Below are 26,592 nucleotides of genomic sequence, written 5' to 3'. Positions count from 1 at the left end.
AGTCACCGAGCGGCAGCAGCTCTACTAATAATTATTGATCATAAGAACTATTATTCAACAAAGACTGAGTGCCTCCTGTTATTATGTATTATTACCTAAGTGGGGAGCAGTTATGGCCTGAATCTTTGGAAACTCTCTTTTGTTGCGGGGCATCCTGGGAATTTCCCTTTGGTTTCCCCTAATTATTTCTCAAAGCTTCGGGCCTGGTTCATATGATCATGACTCCAATTTTCGATTCCCTATCAGCGTACGACATGGGTTGCCATTGTCTAATCACAAGCTGCGCTTGTGATGAACGCCGGATAATCAGAACAAAAGCACAGGAAAAATAATTAGGGAAGCAAAGGGAAGAGGCTCAGAGCCTTGAATAAGAGACTGTGTGAAGGTTTCTAGGACTCAGTCCCTGAAGCTCTGACAATGTATTTTGATCCTTGTCTGAATGCAAATGAATGACTCCATCAAATCATAGGCAGTCTGTCACCGTGCAGGTTATTCGGCTAGTCAATTAAAAGTCTGAGCGAGCCGGTGCCTGTCTGCACTGGGCTCTGAAGATAACCAGACCTGTGTCCTGACCAGGCAAGTTAATTTAAAATAAGTGACCTCAATTGGGTAATGGCTGCAAGTTCAAATTCAAGAATCGCTGTAATTAGTCCCAGATGGATCTTAATTGTTCTTTCAGGAAACAGAGTGGGGAAGGGACAAAGAAAAATGCACAAGCCCAAAGTAAAGGTTATTGGCCATACCTTTGAAAGCCAGGGGAGCTTATCGGGGCAGGGCATAGGTACTGTGGTATAACGAGAGTTTCATTGCTGCTTTTCCAAACGCATCCTTCGAGATGCAGTATGTAAAATGGGTCCAGCTCTTGGGACGCCTGGGTGGCTCAGTTGATTAAGCGTCCGACTTTGGCTCGGGTCGTGATCTCACGGTTCTCGGGTTCGAGCCCTGCATCGGGCTCTGTGCTGACAGCTCAGAACCTGGAGGCTGTTTCGGATTCTGTGTTTCCCTCTCTCTCTGTCCATCTTCCACTCACACTCTTCGTCTCTCTCTCAAAACAAATAAACATTAAAAAAAATGGGTACAGCTCTTTTTGAAATAAAGTCTAAAACTCAGCACTCCGAACCATGTGATCTCAGGTAAGCGATTTAACCTTTTTTCTTTTTTTCAAAAAATTTTGTCAATGTTTTTATTATTTTACTTTTGAGAGAGACAGAGTGTGAGCAGAGTAGGGGTAGAGAGAGAGGAAGACACAGAACCCAAAGCAGGCTCCAAGCTCTGAGCCGTCAGCACAGAGCCCGACTCGGGGCTCGAACTCACGAACCGTGACATCATGACCTGAGTCAAAGTCAGATGCTTAACTGACTGAGCCACTCAGGGGCCCCAGTGATTTAACCTTCTTCTGGCTGTTTCTCATCTCTGTAACAGAGAAAATGTTATTAACCCTACTTACCTCAGAAGATCAAAGAAGATACGTTGCAAAAAAAGCTTTGCAAAAAAATATGGAAAGCTCTACGGGGCAGCATTTATTCTTTCTTTAATCCAGGAAAGTTTCCTAATTAAAGATTTTTGATTTTAGAGTATAAGGCCCTACATGTGGGCCTCTTTCTATTTTGCCCTTGGACTCTGCCATAGACCAGGTACCTTCTGAACTCCACCTCCCGAAAGGTGAAAAGGTCACAGTGGGTGGTATGTTCAGCACCATATCTGTGTGGAGGTATGTGATGTTCTAATTTGTTAGGAGGTGCACCAACAGAGCCAAAAATGATTTTGGCTCTGTGGGCTTTCGCAAGAAGTCAGATTATGAAATCGGATCCTTCTCCATTCGTGTTAAAATAAATCTTAGACTTGAAATCACATGTTGGCACAGCACTGTGCTACCACGACTTTAGTGTAAGTCATGGTGAGAGCAGGATGGCATTATCCCCACTTTTTTTTTTTTTTTTAATATATGAATGCTTGGGTTTCCCTACAGTGTTCTGGTACATTCTAATTATGCATATCTTCCCAAGCCCTGGAAGCCAAATTAGTAAGAATTTGTACAATGGTAAAAATAATATGAGTGAAAAACTCCTCACCCAGTACAAAGCCTTGGAAGACCAAGAATTTGACTATGTTGGGCTGTACAAATGACTGCTTTTGAAGCTGCTTTTTTTTTCTTGATTCCACTTTTTAAAGGAAATTGTATTGTGATACCCATTTGAGTCCCTCCTAATGGAATATAAGCATCTAAGACAGATTTACAACCTATGCCTACTGACAGTAATCACAACTGTTTATCCTTCAAGCCTAACCAAAACTCATTTAAGGAGCTTGCTTTTAAATCAGAGTCTGCGTTCTGCCTTGTTAGATGAGCCAAGCAAATAATGGAGTTGTGTCTCCCAGAATTGCATTGTTATTGAAGGGCTGTGCCTTTTGCTGAAAAGAGCTCGAGGTCATAATGAACAAGTAAACAAACAAAAAACCCTGGCTCCACATTACCCTTCATCACTGGGAAACACTCATCCGTGGTTAGGGAGCAGCAGAGGACACAGCTTTGCGAGGATTTTTGCAAAGCTTTAAGTTATAGGCTGAGCTGCCGTTTCTACAAATCTCCCCGGGGAGTTCCTGCAGTGCATCATGAATAAAAGGCACGATATGTGGTGCATGCAAGACTGGTGATTACTCTCCGAGTGATAAACGTCAGGACTTTTTTTTTTTTTTTTTTTTAACTAAAAAGCCAAGAAGCTATTTATTTAATTTAACAAATATTTATTGAGCACTTACTAGGTTCCAAACTGTTTTGGATGCTGGGGATACAGCCGTGAACAAAACACAAAGGACCCTGCCCTCATGAAGCCTAGATTCTGGTTCGGTTGTCTAGTGATTACTCCCTCCTGTGAACCCCTGTATGGTTCCCGCCTCTCGTCTGTCTCTCTGACTGCTAATTATTTACCCAACTGAAGCCTGAGCCCTGCCATCCCAATTAGACGCTAGGTGCCTGTGGGCGGGGCCTCCCTTTGAACTTGTTAGTGTGTGCGTCATTCAGCACAGTGCCCCGTGGGCACGTAATCAATCAGTGTTTGCAGAAGATGGGAAAGAAGAGGACTCCAACTACCAGGAAGAAGGATGACTAGTGATATTAACTTCAAACGTTCTCTTTATGGTGTAGTCTGCTTTTGCGTGAGCAGACTATCTGAACCTACACGCGCATCCCAGGCAGTGGGATGGGAGGTGGGATGGGGTGAGGAGGCCGGTGGCCCCTCTGCACCTCTGTCGGTGTCTTCACTGTCAGGTAAGACTGTAGTGCAATCCCTAAGTAGAATCATCTCATTTTGGAGACCGTGTTACTTCATTTCCGCGTGGAAAACTTCCGTTTCTTGAGGATCAAAAGGCCAGGATGAAAGGTAGAGTCGTGTTCTGGCCGGTGTGGCCCGTGTTCTTATTGGTATCAAGTTTCTACCATTCTGCTTTCTGACAACTGATCCATCCTTAATTTCCTAATTGGCACTGCTTATTAGCATTCACTCTGACAAGTGAGTGGGGTCTATCATTCCTGTGCGAATATCAACTTCTACCCTCTCCCACCAAACCAGATCAACTATGGGATCCTTATGGACTCAGTTCAACAAATCATCAGAAGTCCTCCCTGATCTCCAAGTCCGGCTGAATTAGGCACGTTCCTTCTGTATTCCACTGAGATCTGTGTTCCCCTCTGTCACCGCACTTAGCACACCAGACCATGATCATCTGTTTTCTCGATGGCTCCCCTGTTAAACCACGAGCTCCTTGAGTGCTGGAACCGTGCCGTATTTGTTTTCCACTTTTTCTTTGAACTTCTTACTAGTTCTTAGGACAACGGGCATAGGCAGAGGGAATAGGAATGTTGTCTTGCTTTCAAGCAGAGCTCGAAACCATCTTACGCTTCAGCAGATCTGCTGGAAAGGCTTGTGCATAGGAGCTTTCTGTTTCTCTTTTTCCTTTTCTCATGCAGTTAAGAAGATAAAGCCATTCGCTTGTTTCTCCCACTTCAAATAGTGTTATTATTTATGTAGGTTCTCTGAACAGGATAGTTGAGTGATGGGTCCTTTTCAGTTTCCATAAAGAACCAAGTCTGAGCTAGTCTTCTTTATGCAAAACGTCTTTGTTAGATATGTTGGGTTCTGTTGAAATGAGATTGCAAATGGAACCATTCCTCTCTTCCTCTGGAGTATAGTAAAGCGAAATTCATTGCCATCTGACAACTTTTCAGCTAAACTTTGAGCAAAGAAGTAGTATGGAACTCATGAAATCGGTTTGCAGACAGAACAGCTTTCACCGTGTTTGGAGAAACCATACTATTTTCTCGTGGCTCCTAAATCCCCCAGTACCTGGACCATTATTAACATTGCTCTTTTTCTTTAAAAAAAAATACAGGGGCACCTGGGTGGCTCAGTCAGTTGAGCGACAGGCTCTTGATCTCGGCTCAGGTCATGATCTCACAGTTCGTGGGATGGAGCCCTGTGTCGGGCTCTGCGCTGACAGCGCGGGGCCTGCTTGGGATCCTCTCTCTCCTGCTCAGTCTCTCTCTCTCTGCCCCTCCCCCGCACTCGCATGCATGTTTTCTCTCTCTTTCTCTCAAAATAAACAAGTAGGGGCGCCTGGGTGGCTCAGTCGGTTGAGCGTCCGACTTCTGGCCCAGGTCATGATCTCACAGCTCGTGAGTTCGAGCCCCGCGTCGGGCTCTGTGCTGACAGCTTGGAGCCTGGAGCCTACTTCAGATTCTGTGTCTCCCTCTCTCTCTGCCCTTAACCCACTTGCATTCTGTCTCTGTCTCTCTCAAAAATAAATAAACATTAAAAAAAAATAAACAAGTAAACATTAAAAAAATACACTTCGATGGCAAGATTGTCATGCACACGTTGACATGACTTAAGAAAGTTAAGAGAATGAGTTGCAGGTCACTGAGTGGTAAGGACCGTAAAAGACAGAAGCGAGGATTTCACGTGTAGTCTTTTGAGGGTTCTAGATCACTGGCAATAGTTTAGCAAACAGGCTGCTGTGGTGGCGGCTGCAGGGGACAGAGTCGCCAGAGAAGTAGACCATGGGGAAATTTTCTCAAGCAAAAACCGTACTATTGGTTTCAATATTCCACAATCAGTGCTTTATCTTCAACAGGTTGGGCGTGAGAAGCAGCCCATGACTCTTCTGGGGAGACAAGAAAGACATTCCCCCTCTCTAATAAAAGCAGATACCCCAGGGATAGAGCTGCTGCCACCTGCTATTGATGTAGCTAATACAGAAGAGCTAAAGGCCCTGCTGGGAGACGCACTTTCCTGTCACTCCTCACAACCCGCTCCCAGCGGCTTGGTGGTCGTCGTTGCCATGGACACCAAACAGTGAAGGGGTTTGGGTCAGAGTTTGAAGGATTGCGCTGTGCTTGAGTGGGTGAGGCGAGAATTAAGTTAACGCATGTACAAATAAGGTGCATTTCTTCCCTTTGCGCCTTAGAGAAAACTACAGCGAAGCAGTCTGTCAAGCAACAATTGATTTCATATTGGCCAGGGAAGGTGGGGGAAGAGCGATTTATTGAGTACGAGCTTCTTAAGTTAAGTACAGGCCGTAGTTTGAAATAGGTCAAGAGAAGTGAAAAGGACTCTCAGAGCTGTTGAGAAGATAGCAGTGAAGGCACTTAAGAGTGGCCATTAAGAAGCTTTGGACAGTGCCTTCTTTGACTGCCTAGTTCATTGCTTTAGTGTCCCTGGATCTTCATGTCTCAATCCAAGACACGGTTCCACTCTATTTCGGTTCTTCCCTCTTATTTACCTCTGCGTGTGTGTGTGTGTGCGTGTGTGTGTGTGTGTGTGTGTGTCTTTTAGATAGCATCGTTTTAAGGTTCTGATTTGCAAATCGGTTCACCCAGTTCTGTGTCCCCATTCTTAAGACTGGCGGGCACATTTTCCGGCAATGCTGAACTTTGAAAGAGAGGGCACCCTTCCTGCCCCTGTCCTCAATAATGATCCACTTATGCCTAGAGCTAGAATTTCTACCGTTGGGACAGTTTAAGGCATGAAAAGGACATACATAAGTTAAACCGTGTACGTTTGAGTACAATGCCCATGTTCGGGGCAGACCCTTTGGACCCCAAAACCATAATCAAAGCACTTGCTGCTCTGTTGGTAGCACTCACAGATCAAACCTTTAAGGTGACCCCCCACTTCAGTCCCCCTCGCTTGACACCTGCCTCAGATAACGGAAGAAGCTGAAAGGCATTTTGAGCTCTCGGGCTCGGCGACCACATGCCCCTTTCCTTATTCATTTTCTCCTCCTTAAGAAATGAGGTGCAGGGACTCTAACTATAATGCTTGATATTTGTAGACTTAGCCTCTCTGAGGATCTTAGAATACCTTAGAGAAATTGTCTGATTCATCTTAATGTCACCCTAGCAAGGCAGGGAGGGGTTTTTATATTTTATGGCTGAAGTTGCTAAGATGATAAAAGGTGAGGTGGCTGTGCAATGTCCACAGTGATCTTGAGATAGAACTCAGCCAGCTTTTGGGTCTTCGGCCTATAGCACTGGATTACTTCAGAAGACACTTGTCAATCGCTCTTCTTTTCCAGAGTAGGGTGTTGGTGGTTCACGTATATTTGCGTATATTCACATATATTCACGTAGCTATGTTCATTTAAAAAGTGGGAGAGAGGGATGCCTGGGTGGCTCAGTCGGGTGAGTATCTGACTCTTGGTTTCGGCTCGGGTTATGATCTCACGGTTTGTGAGTTTCAGCCCCGAGTCGGGCTCTGTGCTGACTGCACGGAGCATGTTTGGGATTCTCGCTCTCCCCCCTCTCTGCCCCTCCCCTCCTCAAAAATAAACAAATAAAAATTAAAAAAAATTTAAAGGTTGGAGAGAGAACAGTGGTGCCTGGCTACTTATCTCTTCCACTTGACTCTACCTTTAGTGACATGACAGTGATTGTCACCAATCTCCCCAAGCCCTGGCCCTAGGCTGTTGAATTGTGCCCCTTACTTGTCAATTTGTTATAACCCCTGGACAGAGACAGATCTGAACTGAGGGAAGGCTGCCCCAGCAAACATGGGATTTGACCGGAAGGTCCAGGTGGGTGGTTGATAACAAAGTGACGAAGGGCTCTTTCCCAGACTTCGTGTCATCAAAGTCCTGAGCTTGGCATGGATCAATCAATCGTCGTTGCCCTTCAGTGTTAGGGCAGTAAGGAACTTGAGTCTGCATATTTTATTTTATTTTTTATTACTGGACTTATGTTGCTTGCTGTGTCTCTGTAGGAAATCTGAGAATCTAAATTATTTTATTTATTTTTAATGTTTATTTATTTATTTATTTTGAGAGAGAGAGAGTGCCAGAGTACGAGCGGGGGAGGGGCAGAGAGAGAGGGAGACACAGAATCCAAAGCAGGCTCCAGGGTCCGAGCTGTCAGCACAGAGCCCGTCTCAGGCCTCGAACTCAAACCGCGAGATCATGACCTGAGCGGAAGTTGGCCGCTTAACCGACTGAATCACCCCGGCGCCTCTCTGTTGCTGCTGTTGTAAACTGTGCTTCGCGCAGCCCTTATGAAACTGTTTGTTACAGCATCTGTTAGGATCGAGGACAAGACTCCTGTCCTCATGCAGCTGTGTGATGAACCTTCTAATTGCTACACTTTTGGTGCTCTTAATCTGGGAAATTTCTTAATTAAGCTAGATGATGAGTCTAAAAAAATTCATTAATGTTCACAAGGCAGTGATTCTAACCCCTAAGACTTAGTCAACTTCTCAGTGCCTGTAAAGGCTTAACTGGGAGTTCTCCGTGTAAGCCATACAAAGGGACAGGTATCAGGGTGTTTTCCTCCCATGCTAAGTGAAAGTGCCTGTGGGAGATAAAACAGCTATATATGGTCAATGGCTCTTTTCTTTCTATTTCTTTTTAAAGGCCTGAGGCCTCACGGGATTCAGTGATGGGATTAACTCAAAACAAAGGAAGATAGTTGTATTAGTTGTATTTTTGCATTTGAATTGGTTCATATTTTTATCATTTTTGGAATAAGGTACCAGCCTTAATCCTAAAATGCTGGTGTTCATAGGTGGGAGAGAAGGTCTTCTGATTTAATAAATCTTTACTGCAATCTACTGTACATTGCTATGTGCAAAGAGCATCTGAGCAGGAGTAGGACAGGGGATGTGGCTATCATGGGGAAATTATGATAGGCTTGCAATGAACAAACAAACCTCAGTTTAATCAGAATCCAACTACCAGAAATTCTTACTAGGAATTTTCCCCAGTCATTTTCCAGATATTAGAAGGGCTGATGTGGTATTTATATATACATATGTACACAGCTTTGATCAACCAAAAAATCCTATTGATGGTGGTGTGGGGGAGGGGGGGCATTTGCTATTCTAACTCTAAGGATAGAGGCACATGATAAACTTCCACATAGAGGCACACGATAAACTCTAAGGATAGAGGCACATGATAAACTTCCAGAGCGTTACCGTCTCAATCTCCCTGTTCACCTAGTGTCTCCAAGGCGAAGCAGAGCTCACTGATGTGGAGAGGCTGGCAAGATTCGTAGTCAGCAAAGAAACATTCCGTGATGGTCACTAGCCTGGCCATCCGAGAAAGTAGGGAAGTTGACTCACACATTTTTAGATATTTCTCCTACTCTGCCTTCCAGAATGATTGCATTGCTGCTTACTACTTAGCAGGAAAGACATGCCCTCTTCCACCCTCATTATCTAGACCTGGGTATGATAAAATCGGTAGGGACTCAATATTTCTTGAATTGCCTACCTTGTTTTTCACAGCTCTGGGAATCACAGCCTGTTGGCACTGGAAGGAACCATCACATATAACACAGTCATTTTACAGCTTAGGAACTGGAGGCGCAGAGAGATTAAGTGACTTTTTGGAGTCCTACCGCTTGGGGCTAGAACCCAGGTCTGCCTCCGGGCTTCTGTACTCTGCTTTATAAAACTCCAGGATGCCTCTAGTCATCCCCAAGACTCTCATGAAATTCCCTAATGGAAATTCATTTGCATTTGTGTTGATTTTTTTAAATAAAACCCCCAAACCTCATAGGAAATAATCAAGCAAATAATTAGATACCACAATTTTTTTTTTAACGGGGGGAGGGAACTGTCGGTTGAGCAGGAACGTTTCCTTTTTGAGACCAAAGCTTCTATCATTTGAAATAAACAAGAGTCTTGCTGTTTCAAAGTAATGATCTTGAATGAGTTTTTTCTTTTTATTTTCCCAGAGGGGATTTGCTTCTAGATAGTCACAAAGCCAGCCTAGCCAGTCTAGTGAAAAGTATGACCAGAGAATCAGACCATCTTTTTTAATAAGCCAAAGAGAAGATCTCTAAATATAGAATGCTGGCGTCTGCTACCAACTCTTAGGAAAAATATCTTTGCATTTTAGGGAACAAGTTTGTTTAAGGCTGCCAGTGTGTGTTGAAATCCCCTAACATGTGGAAGACTTTTGCTGCAAGTACAAGTGTCTGGCTCTCCCCACTCACTTGGGGCCTGGAGGCCGGATGTGAGACTGTACTTAAGAGAAACGATGTCAGCAGTGAGCATCTTCAAGAAATTCAACCATAGGTTTGACTTCTGGGACACTGTTCTGCAGTTTTGCGGCACATTTTTGCTTCACAATAATTATTACGGTGGTCCAATATACGTTAAGTACTAGCTTTACATTTTTTTTTTTTTTTTTTTAGTGTTTATTTATTTTTGAGAGAGAGAGAGACGGAGTGTGGAGCGGGGAGGAACAGAGTGAGAGGGAGACGCAGAATCTGAAACAGGGTCCAGGCTCTGGGCTGTCAGCACAGAGCCCGATGCGGGGCCTGAACTCCCGGAATGTGAGATCGTGACCTGATCTCGCAGTCGAAGTCGCCCGCTCAATCGACTGAGCCACCCGGGTGCCCCAAGTACTAGCTTTAGATCACCATGTCAGTAGGGTAAGAACTAGAGACCACGGGACACCATGATGGGTGAGGTAATGAAAAGGTCCCTGCAAAGGATGGATGGGGCAGCCGATTTCACTTCAGAGAGAAACCTGGGAAGGTTGGAGGTGGCAAAAGGAAGGGAACACGTAGCAAGATACAGCAAGACATGAAGGGAGGCCCGAGGGTGTGCTTGGCTATGTGTGACATGTATGTGTCTGCAAGCATGGCCATCAGGAGATTGGGGAGCAGGGAAAGCAAAGAAGAATGGGCTCTCTTTGTTTACATACGGGCCTTACCATGTGCCTGGGAGAAGAAGATGGAGAGGCATCGGTCTTAGAAACACTCTGACTCACACTTTATGATTAATTTACTCATACGTGAAAAAAAGCTGTAGGCTTTTCTAATTCCTTTTATCCTACCAGCACGTATGTACCTTGTCTTTATTATAATATTTTACATTTGTTGAGATATCCAGCTCTCTGATTTACGTTGCTCGGGGCTATTACACATTTTAAAAGGAAAAGAAAGAGGGAGAGCTTTTGTTTCTTCTAGTAGTGCTCAGTACAGTACTCTGGATATAAGCCCTTGTGTGATGTTAACTTCAGAAGAGTTGACTGACCCTTGTCTTGGAAGTTTTTCAGGTAAATCACAATGCCGGTTCCGGGGGTCTGATCCCTTTGCCTTCCTTCTTCCTCATGAGTTACCTCGTAATTATGCAGTGATTTCTTAGATGCATGAGCAATTATTTATCCCCTGCAAAAGGTCCCATTCTGTGTGGTCTTTTTTCTCTATCATGGGGGTATGGCCCCAGACCACCCTTAGAAACACAGGTAAATAACACCCGCCAGATCCCTTACGTGTCTTTGTCTTTAAAGATTCGTAGGGCTGCCTGGGTGGCTGTTGGTTAAGCGTCTGACTTCAGCTCAGGTCACGATCTGACGGTTCGTGGGATCGAGCCCCGTGTTGGGCTCCACGCTGTGTGGAGCGTGCTTGGGATTCTCTCTCTCTCCCTCTCTCTGCCCCTCCCCTGCTCGTGCTCTCTCATGTCTCCCTCTGTCTCAAAAATAAATAAATAACCTTAAATTTTTTTACAAAAAATTCTGAAAGACTCCTCAGGTAGTCCACCTCTAGACACAGGCTGGTAAAGAAACGGCATCCCGCTTTGGTTCCAGGGCTCTCCAGTGTGGCTGCGTCATCTCCTATCTAGTACCAGCCCACCATATAATGTGAAGGTCATAGAGGACGTAGATCTAGGTATGAAGTATAGAACCACAACCATGTGGTGGCAAAAGGATGTTTAGCCCTCAGTTTATAGCCATGCCTCTGAAAGCAGGGTTCTAGAACAACTTTGGACTTCTAAGCATAGAGAATCTTTCCTAGACACTCCAGTGTCGAAAAGGAATTGGCCAAATGTAGTGCTTGAGGGTGTGTTGTGGCAGTGGTCGTGGAAAGGAGTAGAAAGTTGAGTAATTTATTTCCCTATCGCTGCCCCTCCAGACCCATAATTTATCTTAACCATGTCTCCTAATCATCTTCTTTTTTGGACTTTGGATGGGGTAAAAGGGAATATCTATGGAATAAAGCAAAACGTATGAGAGTAGCAGGAGGATTCTCTGGAATAGCCTGTACCCACCCTGAGAGACAGAATTCGGATAAAAACCTTCTAAGAGTGGGGCGCCTGGGCGGCTCAGTCGGTTAAGCGTCTGATTCTTGGCTTCGGCTCAGGTCATGATCTCATGGGTTCATGAGTTTGAGCCCTGCATTGGGCTCTGTACTGACAGCATGGACCCTGCTTGGGATTCTCTCTCTCTCTCTCTCTCTCTCTCTGCCCCTCCCCTGCTCACACTGTGTCTGTCTCCCTCAAAAATTAATAAATAGGGGCACCTGGGTGCCTCAGTCGGTTAAGCCTCTGACTCTTGGTTTCAGCTCAGGTCACGATCTCACGGGTTTGTGGGCTCGAGCCCCGCGTCGGGTTCTACGCTGATACTGTGGAACCTGCTTGGGATTCTCACTCTCCCGCCTCTCTCTGCCCCTCCCCCTCTCACTCTCTCTGTCTCTCTCAAATAAAGAAATAAATAATTTAAAAAATAAATAAACTTAAAACAATCTTCTGAGTGATGGGAATATCACTCTCTATCCCAGTTCCACAAGATACTTGATTAACTTTCCATAGCATTTAAGCCAGTCAGGAAGAGATTCCATTACTGTGAAAAAGCTCCCTCCTCAACCTGCCTCGCCAAACAAATGTCATGATAGGCGATTGGAAGAGCTGTATTTACACAGAATGAGACTAGAGTGTTCAGGAAACCCTACTCTTCAGCAATAACCTGGACACGTTGACAGGGGCATTTATATTTTTAGGCTACAAGAGATACAGGTGAATAGAAGCGGGCTCACCCTTAACGTTTTTGGAACCATGGCAAGAATACAAACGGAGGGCCACGGTCCATATATTCAAATGTTAAAAAGTCCCAAAACAAGGCATGCCTTGGCCTGGCTTGTGTATCTACCTGTTAATCCAAATAAAGAGGTAGACTGAAGCAAGCTCAAATGACCAGAAATGGAATTTGTTTAGCAACTGCAGAGGGATTGCTGTTCCAGGAAACACAATCTGTAGTGCGCTCCAGGGGGTCTGTTTGGAGTGTGGGGTGAGCTGTGTTTATGGGCAAAGTGTGCAAAGAGCAGGGGAGGTCCAGTCAGGGCCCGAGCAAGACGTTTATCGGCTTGAGGACATAGAGAGATTCTTGCCGGATGTTCTGGTTTTCTACAGAGTCAGGCACTTATGGGAAATTTGTCTTTCAGTTCTTGTTTCATTTTCCTGAAGGCGCATGTGTGAGATTTCTCTATTTCACATCCTCTCTTTCCGTTTTAGATTGACATCCTTTCACATGCCCAAAGCTCTGCAGGCCACTCTCTTGAAATAGATGAGGGCGCTCAAGGGGTCAGGCTCTTTCTCAGGCCAGCCCTCCTCCCTGTGAGATCCAGATACGCTGCTGGGGCCGGTCAGGGTGGGGTGGAAGCTGAGCCCAGGGCTGAGAACTCCTGCCTGGAGACTGGACCCACCTGAAGCCGGGATGGGGTGGACCTTCCCAGTTCTCCAAGAAGCCGGGGACAGTAAGTTCTCAGCCCCAAGGGTCACTTTTCTGACCGGAGTTGGCCAAGCACTTCTACACTGTGTCTTCCAAAGCGCCATCACTCAAATGCAGAGGGAGGGGGCAGTTACCTGGAGAAACTTATCTGCCAAGATCCTGCATTCAGGCCGATTTGGGGAGGCCAATCCGGAACAAGATTAGCCACTTTTCTCCTATTTCCTATGGCATAAGTTGCCATTTTTCCCCTCACTGCCCTGCCCTTCTGCCACCCCCCCCCTTAACCCCATGTGCTTTATCTGGGGAGCCTGGTTTGGCTTATGTGTCCCTCTCCCTGTTCCCCCTGATGCCCAGCCAGCTAGTAACCTTTCAAAACGTCTCAAGACCAAAGAGGGGGAAAAAGTGTCTGTGTGTTAGTGTTGGCGGTACGAGGGGTTCCTCTAAAGCACGGAGCTCCAGGCCGTGGCTCCTCTCACCTGGGTTTAAGGGTGATGTTGAGTGGGAGTGAGGACCATGCTCCTAGGAGCACCGCTGCTCAAATCCAGTGGTCCAGAAAAGCTCTGCACCCACCCCGAACACTTCTCCTATGGGCATTCATGATTTCCCAGAACAGTTCTATCTTATGCTTGGTTTTCTGGGGGTTAATGAAGGGAAGAGGACGTGCACCTTCCAGACTTTTCCAGTTACATTCAGGGTATTCCCTAGCAAGAGAAGGGGGAAATGGGCAACATCTAGGGCAGTTCTGGGTAATATAATGGAGACTGTGGTTCTTTACCTGAGAAGAAATGCACACAGATGGGAATGCTAGTTGTACTTCTATATCACTCTGATAAAGTACCTCTCACAACGTATTCCTACTCTTGTGGGGCCCATTGCGTAGTTAGATTGTTTTGGCACCGTAAGTAAATGAACTTGTTCATCATAAATGAGCTTTTCACCAAAGGTAGGTTGAAGGGGCATATTTTCAATTCTGTGTGTTAATGGAATATGGATCCTCGTCAAGTGGAGAAAAGGTCTGTGGAATGCTTGTTGTTTAACAATATTCGTTGTAAATAAAGCTGCTCCAGGCCCCAGCGGGATGCTTATCTCTTATAACCTGCGGTGGAATCTACTCTGATTGAAAACTTCAGTCAGACCCAAGGCTGATTAGTGCAGTGATTAACAGCATTTGGAGTCAGACTCCCTGGGTTCACATTCTGGCTCCCCCAGTTATTAGCTGTACGACCTCTATGTTTGGTTTCCACATCTGTAAAATGGAGGTAATATTCCCACCTACCTTCTAGGGCTAATATGGGGATTAACTCAGGAGAAACATATAAACACACATACCCACACACATTGATTCAAACGGTATCTGCAACACTGTAAGCACTCAATACCTATTTGTTATTTAAAATGCCCGGTTGTCCCATGTAGCTCAAGGTTTCAATACCTTTAATTATTTTAAGTGATGCCGAAAAAGTGATGCTAGTTAATTCTCAAATAGTCCCTGCGCTTGTCAATCACTGTGTGTTACCCAATGTCACACTGGAGAAAAAATAGGCCGTGTAACAGGCTAAACTCACACCAGTGAGGCCTGAGGCTAGCTGAAGTCTTAAACTCTGTTCTCATGTGAAGACCTTAGGTTGGACTGATATCTCGGAAAATCCACGAAGACACCATTGTTGTGCGACAGTCCCTGAATACCTCATTTCCGTAAGCACAAAAACCCGCCGCTCGTGAGCAACTAGCTCACACCTGTGCCAGGCGCTCTCCACATATGTTATTTCATCTTCACAACACAGGAGGATTACATGAAAGGAAGGGAGTGGAACCGTCTGTCAAGGTGAGAAAATTGAGCCTCAAAGAAAGGAAGTCCACTTTCTTCAAAGTCATGCAAAAGAGAAGTAACAGAGCTAGGATTGGAAGGCACATCTATCCGATTCCCAGGCCGGTGTTTATTCACCTGTATGACAAACAAAATACTCCAAGAAGGGATGCGGACCCAGCTGTCTTAGGGGCTGGTAAGTCAGCGAAATGGTCTACAAGGAACATTGAAAGGAAGGGCTGGGACAAAGCGAGGAGAAAACCCGGGGGAAGAACTGGATGGTACCACTGTGTGCTGAGAGGAGGGTGAGGCAAGGAGCGGGCCTGAGGCTGTATAACATTTGTAATTCACTCGACCTCGGCCTAGCCATTTGCAACAGTGCTCTAATGACCCGGATCGCTCTACACACTTTGGAGTGAGCACTGTCTCCTTTGTGGTATAGCCTCATACTTTAGAAGGGCCCCTGATACTGTGTATCTTGCTTAAACTGTTACCTTTAGGGACCTGACTGACTCTCTTGGATGTTTCATTTCTTAAAATGACTGTCTTTGAAGTGACAGTCAGAGTTCTCGACTGAAAGGAACGCAAAGGTTTGACCTGCTTCAGGATTCTGTCCTCAAGAAGTGGTGCCTTCACATTATCCACGATGAGGTGATTTTAGCCTGAAGTATTTCCAGGGGATATTGTATATTCTGCACTTTTTCCCGGGAGTAGCACGTTGCCACATATTGGTTTGGGCCCTGCTAAGTTTGCATCTGCCATCATTCAAGCGGGGGCTATGCTGAGATTTACCTTTGAATTATCGATGGAGAAAATAAGAACGTGCTAAAGACCAAAGGGCAGGGGTTGTTTAAATGTCTTTAAAGAGACAAGCTTTTAGCCATCCAATGGATGGGCAACTTAGGCAACATCCTTATCTATTCATTAAACTGAATCTATCAGGATATTTACTTGTCCACAGCCAGGATGGACTCGGAACACTTGTCCATTCTCGAAAACAATCTTAAACCTATTCTAGATTTGACTTTTCGCTACTTCGGAATGGCCTCCCCTTCCTATAGCCTCCACTGGTGAGATTTTACGTGCTTCCGGTTTCGTCTCTCCTTGTACGGAGCCCTTGAATGCCGACTCTCTCTCTGGTCCTGGTGACGCTCATTTGTGCTGGTACCATCCTCAGGCGGGCAGAACGGTTGGTCAGTGCCCACTTTATGCTAGCTCTTTCTACTTGGGGATGGTGATTAAACTGCCTCTTGGTTCTCTTTCACCAGGCTAAACAACCCCAGCTCCATTTAGCCTTTCCTCGTAGGGGCTATTTCCTAACGCCTTAATCATTTTTTGCTGCCGTTCTCTGGATCTTCTCCAGTTGCTTTGCAAGTGTTTTAAGATGTAACCTGAGGAGTAAGCCTAATCTAGGGTTTGGCTTCAGCTAAATATTTAACAAATTGCCTTAGAAATTGAGGGAGGTGGTTCAGTGTAGGGACAAGAGCACTGGGCTAGGGGTCAGAAGACCTGAGTTTGTCCTTGCTTGGCCACTTACTAGGATTGAGCGGAGTGCCACATTTGGGTAAATCATCATAATGTCTCTAAGCATCAATTTATCATCTGTAAATTTGGGATGGATGCATCTGCCCTGCCTACCTCCCGTAGCGAGGCTCCAAGAAGATAATGTATGTGAAAACACATCATTTAGCATCAAAGCACTATACAAACACTATGTGTCAGACACTTTTCTAAATGCTTTGCATATATTAAGTCATTAAGGTACACTTATCATTCCCATTTTACAACAGGAAATGGAGGCACAGAGAGTTGAGTAACTTGCCTCAGGTCACACAGCTAGTCAGTGACAGAAGCCATGCAGACTGGCTCCAGAGTCCATGTTCTGAAACTCTCTGCTATGCTGCCTCTCCAAATAAACATTAGATGTCCAACAGAGCCGTATCGGTTTATGGAACATGACTTTCAAAAGCAGTCCACAGGTATATGCTACTGCGAAGGAGGATCTACTCCATCATGGATAAGTAAGTCCATTAGAGACAACCTTTTCTTGTTTTTTTTTTTTTAATTTAATGTTTTTATTTATATTTGAGAGAAACAGAGACAGTGTGTGAGTGAGGGAGGGGCAGAGAGAGGGAGACACAGAATCCGAAGCAGGCTCCAGGCTCTGTGCCGTCAGCACAGAGCCCCCCGCGGGGCTCAAACCCACGGACTGTGAGATCATGACCTGAGCCGAAGTTGGATGCTTAACTGCCTGAGCCACCCAGGCACCCCAGAGAGGCAACCTTTTCAAAAGTGAGTGTTTAGACTGGTCATTGCATTAAGACAGCTGTCCACCCATGGGGAGGGCCTGATGAACACAATCCGGTTTTGGGACTGCCATGTCAGGTCAGATCAGTGGTTCATTCATCCTAGTACACCGAAATCTCCCTGTTTAGATTCACAATCTACAGTTTCTAAATATTCTCTACGAGCCCTGACAACCTTTCATGGCTCCATTTGTTTCTAGCTCTTGTTCTATGTGAATTCTTAGAGCTATAAATTTGGAATACTTTCCTTATAGTTCAACTGTTCAGGAGAGATATTAAAGACAGATTAGTACCTAATTGAGTCTTTTTTTTTTTGCTGCTGCAGTCTGAAAGTTTGAAAGAGTTCAAAAAAGAGCTTTGGAAAGAAATGTTACCAGAATTTTTATTCACCCTGTAAGTGAACATTCACAGGGAAAATTAGAACCTATATCATGAAATGGGGAGGTTATGCTATATAACACTGTGTTGAAGACCTGTTTATATTTGAAAAGTTGTACCATATTGAGGATTTTCCAGTCACACCCATGGGATACAGAGTATAATATGAAGTTTATGCCCAAATCAAATCTGTAGGGAATAGTGTTACAGTGATGTAACAGGCTCTTCGACCACACATAGTGGCATGAAGTATCATTTTATGGGAGATATAGAAGTTTCCTTTCATGAGGGACACCTGGGTGGCTCAGTTGGTTAAGCGTCCGACTCTTGCTTTCGGCTCGGGTCATGATCTCATGGTCATGAGACTGAGCCCCGTGTCGGGCTCTGTGCTGACAGCGTGGAGCCTGCTTGGGATTCTCGCCCTCTCTCTTTGCTCTGCCCCCGCTTCTGTACTCTCTCCCTCTCTCTCTCTCAAAATAAATAAATATAGATGAAAAAAGTTTCCTTTTATGAGAATAACCTCAAAGTTGAAGACACCTTTGGGGGATAGGGGCATCTTTTCTAAGAACTTAATACGAAGTGAATTATAAATGCTATCATTCTAGCCAGGATCTGTATATGTGAATTATGAGAAGTTTGTCAAAAGAATGGTTAGAAACCAATGAGAAAAGCGACATCTATTTTAGCATTTAATTCATTTTTACAATGTTTCCTCTAAAGAAATATCATGTTGCATTCGTTGCTTAATTTAAATAATTGGCTCAATGCGAAATCTATCTTTACATAAAAAATAAATTATGGCAAATTCATGACATCATCAGAAAGAGGCTTGAGCCGAGAGCCACCATCTTAAACCTCTGCAGAAACGTGTGCTCTGATCATCTTATCATGTGGCTGCCGGCACTTGTTTTGCCTCTTCGTGGAAGCATAGCAAAATCACAACAGAAGTGACTTAAATGTGCTTGTGCAATATTCACGCATTCATCCGTCCATCCGTCCATCCACCTATCCGTCCAACACTGTATGCCGGGTACTCTACCGGACACTGGAGATACGACTGTGAACAAGACAAACATGGCCCCTACCCCATAGTACTTAGGGCCTGATAGAAATCCCTTAAATGGCAGGAAAACAATCATGAATTGACGGTTCTATAACGAGTCTTTGAAAGAGGGGGGAAAATAAGTGAAAGGAGCTCTTTAGCCTTACCTGTCTATTGCCAAAACGTTTCTTTGAACAATGTTCCCTAAAAAATTGTACAGGAAGCATTTTGAGGGATACTGTGAATGTGCAGACCGAGGAAAGGAAGATAGAAAGTGATGCATGAAAAGAGAGAATGGGGTTTTTCAATAATGTTGGTGTAGTTTGCAGTACTAACGACTATTATTTTCTATGGCAGTGTATGTCTTTTGAAGCAATTATACCAACCATGTGAGGTAGAGCAAATTTTATTGTCCCCATTATGGAGATGAGAAAACTGAGGCATTGGTATTTTAATTGCCCAAGATCCCCAGAGCTACATAAAATTCGGAGTTCACCCACTGAGTTTTCTATGGCATCATGCCGAAGAATCCCAGACTCCAGGGTAAGATTCTACAAAACCCAGAAGACTTCATGGAATGCAAGATATTCAAGAAGCCAAAGTTCCTAATACAACAGAAGGAAAACAAAGTACAACCAGGGGGATGTTCCTGTGCTTTAGGCTATTAAGTAGGTCACCCACTAAAAGGCTATTTTGGTATAAATTTTAGAGGGCGTGTAGTGCATGCACCAACATCACTGACCTGATTCTTTGCTTTCAAGATCTAAGAAAATCAAAGGCTTTTTTTTTTTTTTTTGAAGGGAGGGGTGGATCATTTGGGTAGCTCAAGAAAATGTTAGTTGAGAAATCTGATTTAGCCAGGCTATGCTCTAGATTTCCTGTGAGCTGTGATTCACTAGAGGTGATGCCGTTCTTAGGAAGGGGACAGCTTTGTGGCTTTGTATCTCTACGATGCAGGGTCAGCGATTTCTCTCTTCCTTCCTCTCTTTCTTTCTCCCTCTCTCCCTCCCTTTCTCCCTCCTTCTTTCCCCTCCTCTTCTCTTCCCTATTTTTTTTTTTTTTGCATTCTCTTCTTATGGGGGCATATCTGACAAATTGTTAATATTTAATTTGCTATAAAACTGCTTTCCCAGGCGATGGCTGCTCACTCTAATTTCAATCTCCGAAGCTATTTTGGCCCCCAGGTACGCTGGGATCGAATTAGAATGGAAATGTTTCCCCTACAGTTTTGTTTATGGCAACATAGGCACTTTGTTATTAACTGGAAAATTGAGACTTCCGAGGAAAATAACACACTTACATCACGTTTCACTTGGACTCTTTACTCCAAACAGAGTATCCATCTGGCTTACGGTGAAACATTTCTTCTAATATTTTTTAGTCTTAAGTTTAAATACCCGAGCTTTGTCACGTATGCATTTTGGCCCACTGAGTGGTATTTTCCCCTCAGTCTAAGTCTTTTTCAACTCGTTCACATTTTAAAACCATAAACACTTTCCCCCCTTCTCACATGCCATCCTACTTCCACAATGGTCGACACATTCTCTCTGCCTCTCTCTGGAACCAGAGGGATATTCTGCAAAAAATATCCACAAATTCGAACCCAGGAAATGCTGTCTTGACAATCTGCAACTAGGCCCCTGAAACAAAACCCTACCCTTCTGCCCTGCCTAATCCCTTGTCCGTCCCCTGCAGGGAGGAAGGCATGGAAAAAGAAGGGGATTACTTTAAAGCAGTCAGCTGTCCATGAAACAGAGGTGTAGAAGGGTGTGTTTATCTGATAGGTAGCATTAAATTGCAGAGACTTCCAGATTAATCATGGTATGCAATTTTCAACAGCTTAGATTTGCTTTTCTTTTCTTTTTTTCCCCCTGCATCCACTGGGGAGGAAAAAAAGAGATTAGAGAGACTATCAAAAACTGTTGGCAAATCTAGTCCGTTGGCTACTTAATTTATTAGCAGAGACGGGAACTGCCTGAGGTTGATGATTTAACATGTCGGCTGGGGGTGGAATAAATCTCCAACGTACCTGTTCCAAAATTGTGTTAATCCTTTCGACTTCACAGTCAATCAAGTATCGCTTTTCCTGCCTCCTGTCCATTTCTTCAATGATGCGCCTGAATTCTTGGACGTCCTTTATGTTTCCCACAGACCTTGCCGTCACTTGCCAGTTGTTTTGCACGGCTGCTTCCATGATCGCTTGGAGAATGGAAAATCCTGAAAGAAGGAAGAACAGTTATGATGATGTTTTTCTTTTTTAAAAATCTTCCTGTAGGTATTAAAGGTTCTACTGAGTTTCTATTACAGTCCATTGGGTCCCTTTGAATCATATCCACTGTGGAAAGCAGGCTTACTCATAATCCCAGCTTTACCCATCCACACAGTCGGCATGTCTATCTTGCTTTAAAAGAAGAATCTAGGGGCGCCTGGGTGGCTCAGTCGGTTAAGTGTCCGCGGTCAGCTCAGGTCATGATCTCACAGCTCGTGAGTTTGAGCCCCACGTCGGGCTCTGTGCTAACCGCTCAGAGCCTGGAGCCTGCTTTGGATTCTGTGTCTGCCTCTCTCTCTGCCCCTCCCCCACTTGCACTCTGTCTCTCTTTCTCTCTCAAAAATAAATAAACATTAAAAAATTAAAAAAAAAAAAAAAAAAGAAGATTCTACGACTTGTGGGCACCAGGCTGGGCGTTTATCGAGGCCAGACTTGAGCAATCACAGCTGAATTATAGTACCTAACTGTTTTTATTGACGTGCATGATCAAACTATCTATGGCCTGAATGCCAAAGCTTTTTCCTTGTTTCTGGCCTCAATGTTTCCTGTTGCAGCTCATGTCTTTCATCTTCCACTAAACATTCTTTGGAATGAGAAATAGCTTCAGTAGGGGGGCGCCTGGGCGGCTCAGTCAGTTAAGCATCCAACTCTTGATTTTGGCTCAGGTCATGATCTCACGGTTTGTGTTAATGAGCCCTGCATTGGGTTCTGACCTGATAGCACAGGGCCTGCTTGGGATTCTCTCCCTGTCCCTCCCCTGCTCATGTTCTCTCTCTCTCTCTCTCTCTCTCTCGAAAATAAACAAATAAACTTACAAAAAAAGAAATAGCTTCGGTAGAGATAGAACCTTATTATAATATGGCTGATTCTTACATGGATATCACTATCCAACAAGATAAATTATGTCTCTCAAGTAAAATAACTCTAAGAAAACCTGACAAAGACAGTCTATAACAAAGATATCATACTGGTCCTTTGATCACAGTTTTATGAAAAAGTTCAATCATGTTAAGTCTTCCTGAGTTCTTCCCCTTTCTTAATGAAATTTACCAGGGATTCTTGGTTCCTTTTTAGTTAATTTACATCTGACAGCTATTACTACTAACACCCTGGATCTAGGCTGAATGGGAAAGACGGAAAAGATGGGATGCTAAGTTCTGGGTAACCCGGTAGGAGGTAGCGTTTGAGAAGTTGGGAGGAGCGGTGTATCTTAAAGTGGGAGCCACAGAACAGCACAGGGTTTTCCATGTTCTGGTCTTTTAGAGCACCAACATCTCTAACACGATATCATGACTATTTTTGCTTCTGGGAGGAATTCATAATCTGAGTGTAATTTCGTCAAGTACAGACATCATTTTACTTGGATATGGTCAAAAGCAGCTCCCTTATTCCCATAAATTTAAATTGTTTTCCATTTCTATTTAGGTAATAACTAACAGAAATGGGTAATGGGAATGGTTTGCAAAGCCAGAACGATCTATGGCATGACAATTTGGCCACTGGAGCAGTAGAGAACGGAAGATCTCGGTGCCCTTTGAACACATTCCAGGGCTTGTCCGATAGTGTAAGCAAGCTACGGTTGGGAATCTTCATCACTGCACCAGAGAAAATGGTATTGACATTTGGAGAGCACGCTTCAGGGAGATGGCAGCAGTGACTCAGCCGGTCATTATGACTCCTTTGTGTGCTGGGTGTATGCAGGAAGAAGATCACAAATGAGACCCAAGCACTTGGTAATTTCCAAATGAGCAATTTCAGCACAGGAGCTCAAAATTACAGATCAGAGTAAATTACCATTGCTTTAAATGTTAATTCTTACTCTTTTTAAACCAACCACGCATATTTATTTCTCAGATTTACATTTTCGTGTGGGTTTTCTGTGTGCTCTCCGCTTCAGTGGGAGTTGAGGGCACATGGCGGGCCAAGGCATGGGATTAAGAAATAAACAGGAAGAAGGAGATGAAAGTATTTGAAAATCTTTCTTAAGCACTGTACAATCAGGTCTCATTATTTTGAATCCTACTAATTAAGAATTTATGAAATTTGGCAAGGACTAGGTTGAATTTTACTTCTGTACGATTTACGAAGAAAGTATTGGCTAATTAATAATGGAAAGGAAATTACATCAGGGAGTCTCTGATATGTTTAAACTTTTTCAAAGACCCTTTAGCAAAAGACAAGGAATTTCTGTGTATTGAGTCAAAATCTACATTCTTAAAATTTCTATTGGCTGATCCTATTCGGCCACTTGGGGTGACACAGATAGGTTTAGTCCCTTTTCCATGTGACAGTCCATATTTATTAAAGACAATTAACACATCTCCCCTTACTTTTCTTTTCTTCAGGCTGAAGATGTCCCAATCCGACAGCATTTACTTTTATGACATGATGATAGGTTCCCTTCCTGTTGCGTCTCTCTCTCTTATGGATATTTGTCAATATTTTATTGATCCTGTTAAATCAGATGTGATCTGACCAGTGTGGATGACAATGGGATTACTGGCCGCTCTGATATGGGCTGCTATTTTAGCAGCCTAGGATGGCTAATATTTGTAAATAGCCACATTATATTGTTCACTGATATCAAGCTGGGATTCAACTAAAGCATGTCGCTTCTCTCCATAATGACTTTGCTACGTAATGACTCAGCATCCAGGCCTCAACATTCATTCCATTCCAACCTGCTTTGATCTCCCTTTCTTTAATCCCTCACCTCATACCAGTCTGTACTTCTCCCCTATGTTCACATTGACTCAAATCTGGAAGATGGTTTTGCACCTTTATTCAGTATTATCATTGTTACCTGCTCAAGGCAAATAGACCTGTATGTCTCATTTGCCCCTACTTATAGACCTTTGTGAATGATTCTCTTCCCCCATGAAGCTTCCCTTACTGACTTCTCATTCATTTCTCCAGAGAGGAGTAGACCGGAATGCGAGGGTAATCAGTTACAAACAATAAAGAAGCCAACTGGAAGAACTGTATGACCGATGTTTAAAAATTCCAAATAAAACTGGATAAATAAATTATAGTACAGATACCCGGAATGCTATGCTGCTGTCCAATCTCTATATAATAAAAGATTTATGCAATATTTTTTTCATATAGAAAAAAGCTGAAAATAGCACTTAGAGTGTAATTCTTTTTTTTATTAAAAAAAACCCAGGGGTGCCTGGGTGCCTCAGTTGGTTGAGCGTCCGACTTTGGCTCAGGTCACGATCTCGCGGTCGACGAGTTTGAGCCCCGCGTCGGGCTCTGTGCTGATGGCTCAGGGCCTGGAACCTGCTTCGGATTCTGTGTTTCCCTCTCTCTCTGCTCCTCCCCTGCTCATGCTCTGTCCCCCTCTGTCTCAAAAATAATATAACCATTAAGAGTTTTTTAAAAAAACCCATATATTTGTATATGTATAGAAAGAAATGCGAAAAATTGGCAATAGTTATTGCTGAGGTATAGGATGACAGAGAACCTCTACATGAACGGCCACTTATTTATGTTAACGTTCAACTGTTTCACAAGAAGCAGTATTATTTTCAGTAAGTACAAAAACAATAAAGATTAAAAAATATGACTCAACGCTGTCCTCTCAGAGCATAAGCTCCTGGAAGACGCAGATGACAGTCGAGTGTAGCTCTGCACGCGGTCCACCGCCACAAATAAGAGGCCTCTTAATAAACACCGATTTTATAGATCTTTTTATACTTTTGTTCTTTGAATCATGTGAGTGTCTTACCTACTCAAAAATTAAATAGAGAAAGCCACTGATTTTTTAATGAGCTGGAGGCCGGGGCCTCCTGGGCTATGAGCCTCGCTTCCGTTTTCTGAGGAAGTCAGAACCGTGGCTTCACACTGCAGAATCTTCTACTGTCGCAGAGTTTCCCCGTGTCAGCTCGAGCATGTGGCTGTGTACCGGAAAGCCCTGGGGGACGGTGCTCACCTCAGTTCCGTACGCGTCCGTGAGTAATCCCCCCAAAAAGCTTTTATTTGTTTTTGTACCTAATTTATTATAGTTTGGCTGTTCCCTGTTGCAGCTGCCCAAAGAGAGTAGATATGAGTTTGAGGGAGAGAAAAAAAAAAAAGAAAGAAAGAAAAGAGAAGTCTGTCTCTGGAGGCAGAGCAAAAGCAGGCGTTGGTGCTTGTAGGAGGTGAGGTGCTTAACAAAGCCTTGGCTTTGTAAAAATAAGCCTGCTGTTTTAGCAGCTTTAGAATTGTCCTCCACTCTGTGTGAGCTTTCGCAAGCCCAACTTTGTTAATACTGAAAGCGACTTTCGTTTGAGCAACAAATTCTCTCGATTCCAGACCACTGTTGCTGTCCCCCTTCTTTCTCTTCCTCATTTGTAAAGACTGGGCGTGACCACATAGGTGACTGGGCGAATGCTGGGTTGCCATCTGAGTTCAACCAGGAAAATGTAGGAGCATGACAGCAGAGGGGAGGCAAGGTGATGGTGGATGGAGAACCAGGCCACGGCTAATGACAACCCAATCCTGGTTGTTGGGCTATTCTTGCTAAACAAGGAAGCCACTGTGGTAAAGGCTAGTGGGGCTGCTGTGCTGTACCACCCAGATCCCCCTTCAGCACCAAAGGGCCTATTCCTTTAGTTTCTGGGAAGGTTGTTGGCGGAGGAGAGCTTCCCGGCTTCAGGTCCTGCTCCCTCCGCAGAGCGGCCTGCATCCAATGACTGCTCATTACAGGATATAAAGGCACAACCCCTTTAACCCAAATCGGATAACGCTCAAGGGCCATACCAACTTCAGAGCTCCCTGAAGGGTAGGCTGAGGCCTTGTTAGGACTGCACTACCACCCATCTCCTCCTTCTGCTCAACCCTGCTTCCTCCTTTTTCTCCCCCCCAGTGTCGGTAGTGAAGCCACACCCCAAGAAACTTCAGCATGCTGATCTCCACCTTAGAATCTGCTCCCAGGAATTCAGTCTGAGACTATTGGGTTGATCTCATGACGGGGGCAGCAGACACACGAGTCTCTCAAATCTACAGCTGTCAAAATCATTTTCACAGGGGGAAAGAAGGTCAGGATTTTGTTCACTATACAAACAAAATGAAACCCTGCTCCACGCCGAACAAATTTGGTACTTGATCTAAAAACAGAAGAATGACAAACTTGCCTGTCCTGTGTCCCATTGTCTCAGCATTCTGTCCTTTTCCAGGCGCCAGTGTAAGAACGGCTCGTGGCTTAATGTCTTACCCCTCCAGCTAACACAGCTGCATTTTAGCAGTGGCCTTCACACAAGCAAATTTGGAAGGAAAGGAAAAGGACTGTTGAGCATCACCTTGGGGGCTGCCCATTCCATGAGGTCATTCGCATGATGACTCTGAAAGGTGGTGATGTGCTTAGTGGGCTTCAGACTGTGACATTTAACACACGAATAGCTGGTAGCTGGTGGGTATCTTAGAGGCCAGTGGGGAATGGTGTCAGGTCCATCCTGCCTATGTTACCCAACTGAATTCAGCTGAGGAAAGTGTTACTCTGTTTTTCTGCATCTTTACTTACCTCTGTGGCTCTCCACTCTGGCTGCACATTACAATCACCTTGGGAGCTTTACAAAATGGCTGTCCAAGCTTCACCCTGGACCAATTAAATCACAAGTGGTTCCTGGGCTTTTCTTTATTTTATTTTAAATTCCCTGGGTGATTCTCACATACAGCCAGGGTTGACAGCCGTTGACCTATTCTAATAGCGACCCAACACAATGAGGAATGTGGAAGTGGGTTTCTTTTCTTAGGTGTCCTTCATGACTGGAAGAAAGGTTCTGGGTGAGAAAAGTATGATCCA

At 44.3% G+C, this 26,592-nt stretch overlaps 1 protein-coding gene and 1 long non-coding RNA gene across 9 annotated transcripts in view; one reads left to right on the top strand and one right to left on the bottom strand.

Annotated features, from left to right (window-relative positions):
- The window catches only part of GRIA3 (glutamate ionotropic receptor AMPA type subunit 3), a 268,559-nt gene that overhangs the window by 114,545 nt on the left and 127,422 nt on the right, over positions 1–26,592 (bottom strand). For all 7 annotated transcript variants that reach the window (XR_006711071.1, XM_045472567.1, XM_045472565.1 and 4 more), the window contains one exon: positions 20,568–20,755. Coding sequence is in view for 6 of the 7 variants with exons in the window: in XM_045472567.1 (XP_045328523.1) it covers positions 20,568–20,755 (188 nt within the window). In the remaining variant the exon portion in view is untranslated. The remainder of the gene's footprint in view (positions 1–20,567; positions 20,756–26,592) is intronic.
- LOC123595191 overlaps positions 1–26,592 on the top strand; it is a 162,024-nt gene that overhangs the window by 106,166 nt on the left and 29,266 nt on the right. The window lies entirely within an intron of this gene.

Source organism: Leopardus geoffroyi, chromosome X, assembly GCF_018350155.1.
Source record: "Leopardus geoffroyi isolate Oge1 chromosome X, O.geoffroyi_Oge1_pat1.0, whole genome shotgun sequence".
NCBI lineage: Eukaryota > Metazoa > Chordata > Mammalia > Carnivora > Felidae > Leopardus > Leopardus geoffroyi.
The sequence above is the reverse complement of the archived record's forward strand: the minus strand, read 5'-3'. Positions and strand labels throughout refer to the sequence as shown.